Source organism: Rhagoletis zephyria, unplaced genomic scaffold, assembly GCF_001687245.7.
Source record: "Rhagoletis zephyria isolate East Lansing unplaced genomic scaffold, Rhagoletis_zephyria_1.1 Rzeph_scaffold_01300, whole genome shotgun sequence".
Lineage (NCBI taxonomy): Eukaryota > Metazoa > Arthropoda > Insecta > Diptera > Tephritidae > Rhagoletis > Rhagoletis zephyria.
Genome location: NW_016158384.1, coordinates 45227 through 52116, shown reverse-complemented (window position 1 = coordinate 52116; position 6890 = coordinate 45227). Strand labels below are relative to the sequence as shown.

At 34.5% G+C, this 6890-nt stretch overlaps 1 protein-coding gene across 4 annotated transcripts in view; it reads left to right on the top strand.

Moving 5' to 3' along the window:
• The window catches only part of LOC108363541 (apyrase), a 113314-nt gene that overhangs the window by 83915 nt on the left and 22509 nt on the right, over positions 1-6890 (top strand). Inside the window, exons 6-9 of one of the 4 annotated variants that reach the window (XM_017616931.1) lie at positions 2842-2999; positions 3055-3151; positions 3213-3570; positions 3647-3777. The exons of 1 other annotated variant lie outside the window; for it this stretch is intronic. In XM_017616931.1, coding sequence (XP_017472420.1) covers positions 2842-2999; positions 3055-3151; positions 3213-3570; positions 3647-3746 — 713 coding nt within the window. In that variant the 3' untranslated portion in view covers positions 3747-3777. Of the gene's footprint in view, positions 1-2841; positions 3000-3054; positions 3152-3212; positions 3571-3646; positions 3831-5942; positions 6101-6170; positions 6268-6331; positions 6690-6890 lie in introns of those variants that run through there. 2 more of the 4 variants (XM_017616930.1, XM_017616933.1) reach the window with 2 other exon arrangements.

Genomic DNA, 6890 nt, shown 5'->3' with positions numbered 1-6890 from the left:
AAAGTGAAATAAAGCAAATTTTGCGTTATTGCCGTTTGTGTTATTTATTTGCAANTGGGACATAAGGCAAAATTTGTTTTATTTCCAACCTTTGTTGGAAATAAAGCAAAACTCAGATTGTGGTATTATTTCCCAATTAAAAGTGAAATAAAGCAAATTTTGCGTTATTGCCGTTTGTGTTATTTATTTGCAATCCTCAAGGATATGGACTACGTGGTGGAAAATAGCGGAGCGGAAGGAGTTTACGTGACGGCCAAGCTGCACTTAACGCACTACTTACTTCCAGACTCTGAGTGCCAGTTCAATCGGGAGTACCTCCTCTCGTCCAGAACTATAATATTTTTCATATCACGAATTTCAATTTTCCTTATTGCGCATATCGAAGACAAATTTCCTTTAGCTACGCTACGAAATACGAAAAATCCACATGCTGCAACCCTTGCGGAAACATGTGCAGCATTGCCAGCTATCAGTTGTTTTACGAAGATAGCTGAATGAAGGAAAACAAAGTGGAAAGGCATTAAAAAACACTCATCATGTGCTTGTTTATTGTAAAATTGGTTAATTTTACATATTTTGAGGAAAATTATGGATTCTGATTCATTTGCAATTATAGCAGCAGAGTAAGAGAGCGCTAGGGCAATGGATTCACAAAGGTATGCGGAGCTTTCGGGCATAGTAACCATGGGCGCTTCTTTGTCGCTTCTGGTTGAATTGTGGAACCACAATCCAGAACTCCTTCTATGCCTGAAGCTCTGGTTCTCAATCCAGTTAATGCAACAGCAGCTTCTTCGAGGCCATTGAAAACATGCACTTTTTTAGGTCCACCACCTGTTCCGATTGTTTCTGCCTTTGACCGCGCTTAGGGATTTTAAACCATTACTAAGTAGAATTCTCCTTTCTGTGTTGCGGGGAAGAAGGGCTTCCGCATGTCAAACGTATACAACATTTCTTGGGCATATCACTACGGCTACGCCGTCCACAGTATTTTTGCGCAGAACCCACGTCGAAATTTGCAAATAAGTGCATAGTGTAAACCGAGTTTATTAATAAGCTAGTGGTAGGAAATTTGAAACATTTACATATCTTAAATAAAATGTGAATCCTTTAGTTACACGTGTATGTTAAAGTTTTTGGTTTCGGGTTATGCGTTTGGACACAACAACCGAAAATCATTGTACAAATAACTAAACCGGACCCAAGTTTCTCAATAAGGGGCAACAAAGATCCTTTTTTGCTCGTTTATATAAAGCAGTGGATAAAAATATAGCNAAACATGTGCAGCATTGCCAGCTATCAGTTGTTTTACGAAGATAGCTGAATGAAGGAAAACAAAGTGGAAAGGCATTAAAAAACACTCATCATGTGCTTGTTTATTGTAAAATTGGTTAATTTTACATATTTTGAGGAAAATTATGGATTCTGATTCATTTGCAATTATAGCAGCAGAGTAAGAGAGCGCTAGGGCAATGGATTCACAAAGGTATGCGGAGCTTTCGGGCATAGTAACCATGGGCGCTTCTTTGTCGCTTCTGGTTGAATTGTGGAACCACAATCCAGAACTCCTTCTATGCCTGAAGCTCTGGTTCTCAATCCAGTTAATGCAACAGCAGCTTCTTCGAGGCCATTGAAAACATGCACTTTTTTAGGTCCACCACCTGTTCCGATTGTTTCTGCCTTTGACCGCGCTTAGGGATTTTAAACCATTACTAAGTAGAATTCTCCTTTCTGTGTTGCGGGGAAGAAGGGCTTCCGCATGTCAAACGTATACAACATTTCTTGGGCATATCACTACGGCTACGCCGTCCACAGTATTTTTGCGCAGAACCCACGTCGAAATTTGCAAATAAGTGCATAGTGTAAACCGAGTTTATTAATAAGCTAGTGGTAGGAAATTTGAAACATTTACATATCTTAAATAAAATGTGAATCCTTTAGTTACACGTGTATGTTAAAGTTTTTGGTTTCGGGTTATGCGTTTGGACACAACAACCGAAAATCATTGTACAAATAACTAAACCGGACCCAAGTTTCTCAATAAGGGGCAACAAAGATCCTTTTTTGCTCGTTTATATAAAGCAGTGGATAAAAATATAGCTACGTATATGCGAAAGGCAAATTTATCTGTTTAAATGAACACCAACAATATTTCTTCCAAACACACATCGTTTTACATCGTTTATTTCGCCTCCGACACAGAATTGTTTTCGTACAAAATTACGCAAAAAAGCTTACTCGTTCGTTTTTAAGCATGCCATTGTTACGAATTTCGAAAGTTCAAAAATACGATTCGGATTGCAGCATACTATTTCTACGATTCGTAGCAAAATCCGAATACGAAAGAGTTGCAGAATAAGTTGTTGTTAGTCGTTAAGCTAGCAACTCAGCAAGCAGAGAAGTGGCGAATAGAAGGCGGCTAATGTAATGTAGTGAACCTCGACTTGTAAAATAAATAATAGAACACTTCATTAATACACAAACAGTTTCTACTTTATTGTAATTTTTAGATTCATATTATCCGTATATCATACACTATTCGGATATCCGGGTATTCGGACTTTTTATTCACATATTAGAATATCTGGATTATCCGGTTAGTAAAAAAATTCTTTACACCGTGTTATTATGCAAATATTAGTTAAAAATTACGTTTGGTATTGTATTCATATTTATTTAAAAAAAAATAACGGATTTTGTGCACTATTTTACTAAAACTATAAGTGTAATGGTTTGCTTCTTATTGGACTAACAAACTAACGGGTAATTAACATAAATATACGCTTATATGTATTTATTTTTATAAAATATAAAATTATAAAAACGTGTTTTAAAAAATCACAGACGCCGATGTGGTTGATGCTATGCGTCCATGGAAAGAGATTATCGACAAAAAGGGTTCGGTTATTGTTGGGGAAACGAAAGTTGATCTGGAAATGTCATCATGTAGCGATTCGGAGTGTAATCTGGGAAACTATTTCTGTGACGCAATGATACATGCTGTAAGTTGTTAAAATATTTTTTTTATTCAACTAACCAAGCTGTATTTGGGAATAGTTTGCTGCTTTAACTCCTTTTTCGGATATGCCATGGACAAATGTTTCTATTGGACTGATAAACACCGGTGCCTTACGCGTTCCTCTGAATAAAGGAAGTAAGTATTCGATCACCGTGTATCTAAAGGTTTTTACGAAATTTTCCTATTGCCTTTGCAGCTCTAACATATGGACATCTAATTACAATGTCTCCTTTCGAAAATGTGCTTACTGCCTTCAATCTGCCGGGACATAAGCTCTTGGAAGCGTTTGAATATAGTGTAAAAACGATAGATATAAAAAATAATTCAACTAGTTCAGCAGTTTACATGCAAGTATCCGGTTTGAAAATTAGCTATGATTACAATAAACCACCTGGTCAAAGAGTTGTTGGCATTAAAGTGATTTGTGCAAATTGTAAAATTCCAGTCTATGACGATTTCGATTCAAGAAAAATCTATCGCATCGTGGCGCCAAGCTATCTTGCGGAGGGGGGAGATGGGTACACAGTGTTTAAGGACCATGGATCGGATTGGCAGTACGTAGAATGGAACACATACAATATATTTATAGTACTTTCATACTCATAATCATATTTATTTTGAAAATTTCAGAAAAGAAATGACGGACATTGATGCACTAGTGTCATTCACCCGAAACATAAGTCCAATATATATTGGGAGAGAAAAGCGAATTTTGGTCTCAGGACTTTGAAGAATCTCCGATATTATTTAGATACATATGTGTATGTATTTTTTTCGTACTCAAAAGCTAAAGACAAATTTTTTTTTATAATAATTTGCAATCATTGCAATTGTTTTTAAATATAAATGGATAAAATTGGTAAGAATATTAACAAAAAACGTAATTATTTTTAGCAAAGTAGGTACTATTTTTCAACTTTTTCACGATTGTTCTATTTATATATTCAAACTATGTTTGTTTTAAANAAGTGCAATGATAAAATAAGATAAACCAGTTGAATAGCCTTTATAGATTAGAAGTTTTGTGCCAAATTGAAAAATTAAGTGCCATTTGAAGTAAAATAGGGACAAATGGCACGGTTTGAGCCAAGTTGGCATCCCTGCTTCCAATAACTTACAAATATAAAAATGTGAAATATCGAGGGCTTGAATTCATTAATACCCTCTATCTGCAATTTGCACATAAACTAATTTGTGATTTTAGAACGGGGAAGGGGGGCCGGGGGGCGCGGCGTGGCGTGACGTGGTGTGCGTGTCGGTCACGCGGTGCGCGAGCGCGGCGCGCGCGGTGATGCGCGCTGACGCGGGCCGCCGCGAAGCTAAGCAAATTTAACGTTTGAAAGAGAAATAATGTCAATGGATTTTATTTCGTTTTTAAAAAGGTAATAATGTCAATTGACTTTATTTTGCACCAGGGTGGGAAATAAAGTCAATTGACCTTGTTTCCGTTGATATTATTACCTGTCACCTTTTTTTCTATTTAAATATTAAAATAAAATAATTTCAAGCCCAACTTTTCACGTTGAACCTACAGAGCTATATAAAATTAATATATCAAATCTAAGAAATTATGAAATAATCTTTTAATTACCAGTAATAACTTCTCGTCAGGGGAAAAAAAATTGCAATAGCGCATCGCTAAACTTCTAATAGGTACTCGAAATCGCACAAACAAAAATGTTTCTCTGCTACAGCTAACTGACTTGCATCGACTAGCCAACTTATAAGCTTAATATTATTTTACTAGTGAACACGTATGGCGTCAAAGCTCCAACATTTAACCCCTTTGAAAGTATTTTCACACTAAAATCTTTTTATCGTCTGTCTTTGTTATACATAGTTGAATTTAATTTTTTAAGCACATACTTAGCAACTCTGCTAAATACAGTTCAGAAATAAATTATTTTCAAACCCATTTCGATTCATACCCATCTTTTGACAATCCATTTAATTAAATAATTTGAATTTAACTTTGTCAGCAGATGGTAGCCCTTTTCTGGCACCCTAAACAATTTCTAAATGTTCAATTTAAAGACTTCTGAACACTTGTTCGTTGGATACCCATATTTTAAAATTTCATGTAACTTATTTATAATTAAACTAAATACGACTTTCAAAGCAGGCGGCAACACCCTTAAAAATTATTTTCGAACTACAACTTCCTTAAATATTGTTCGTCTGATATTTCGAGTAACTGATGAATTAAGTGGAAATTTATTTTTTAAACACGTGGCGACCCTCCTAAATACAGTTCTGAAATAAAGGATTTTAAAACCGTTTCCATTGATAACCATCGTTTAGTAATTTATTTAACTTATTAAATAATTTAAATTTAACCCTTCAAACACATCAAAAATGTTCTAAATTGTCAAACAAACATTTCTTGAAACTCTTTCATTTGACATCCGTTTTTAATATTTCACATAACTTGGGCATAAAATAATTCAATTCGACTTCTCAAATATGTGGCAATTTTAAAACGTGTGGAAGCTCTAAGATATAAAGCCTTTTCAATTAAAATAAAAATGAGATTAAAAATCAAAGTTATTTTGGGAATACCATTGAAAAAAGAGGACCGCAACAACCATTGAGTGTTTTCTGGGGAACAAGTTTGGTGTAGGTACAATTATTTGAGCATAATTTAACCTTGAGGCAAGGATTACTCAAATTAAAAATTAAGCGGTGAGAAAGTGTCAAATATTTTTATTGCCATTTTATCCTTAAAAAGTGATTATTAATTGTGCGTAAGTGTTTTCGTTTTCATTAATAAATGCCATTGATATTGATAACACCAGGCGCCTAAATGCAAGCTATGTACTGCTTCACAACTGCGACGTAATAAAACTTTCTTAAGTTGTAATTTAATGGCAGTTCAGATTTTTTATTTTAAAACGTCTATTATTGATCATTTTATTCAAAACCGCAGATTCCAACGTTATTGATGCTTTGCCTCCATGGAAGGAGGTTGTCGATGAACAGGGTTCCGTTGTTGTTGGGGAATCTAAAGTTGATTTGGAAATATTAAGATGTGACTACGATGAGTGCAATCTGGGAAATTATTTCTGTGACGCTTTGATACATGCTGTAAGTCTCGAAGAATTTGCATTTTTCATTCAACTAACATGTACATATATATACGTGTATTTGTGCATAGTTTGCGGGTTTAACACCGTTTTCGGATACTCCATGGGCAAATGTTTCAATTGGACTTGTAAACAATGGTGCAATGCGCGTTCCCTTAAAAACCGGAAGTATATATATTTTCAGTATAATTTTCTTAAGGATTTTTACAAAGTTCTCCTTTTGGCGCTTTAGCACTAACATATGCACATCTCATAGCAATGTCTCCATTCGAAAATGTACTTACTGCCTTCAATTTGCCGGGACATAAACTCTTGGAAGCATTAGAATACAGCGTCCAGGCAATAGACATAAAAAATAATTATACTAGCTCTGATGTCTTTTTGCAAGTATCCGGCATGAAAATTACTTATGATTACAGTAAGTCACCAGGTGAAAGAATAATTGATCTTAAAGTACGTTGTGCAAATTGTGACATCCCAGCCTACGAGGATTTTGATTCAAGGAAAACCTACCGCATCGTAGCTCCAGATTTTCTCGTTGAAGGTGGAGGAGGTTACACAATGTTTACGGAATATGGCTCGGATTGGCAGTACGTACAAAGTTCAAAAACACATGTGTGTATGTACATATATGTATATACGTACATATGTATTCATATATATATATGTATATATGTATTCATATATATATGTGTTCATATATATATATATATATATATATATATATATATATATATATATATATATATATATATATATATATATATATATATATATATATATATATATAT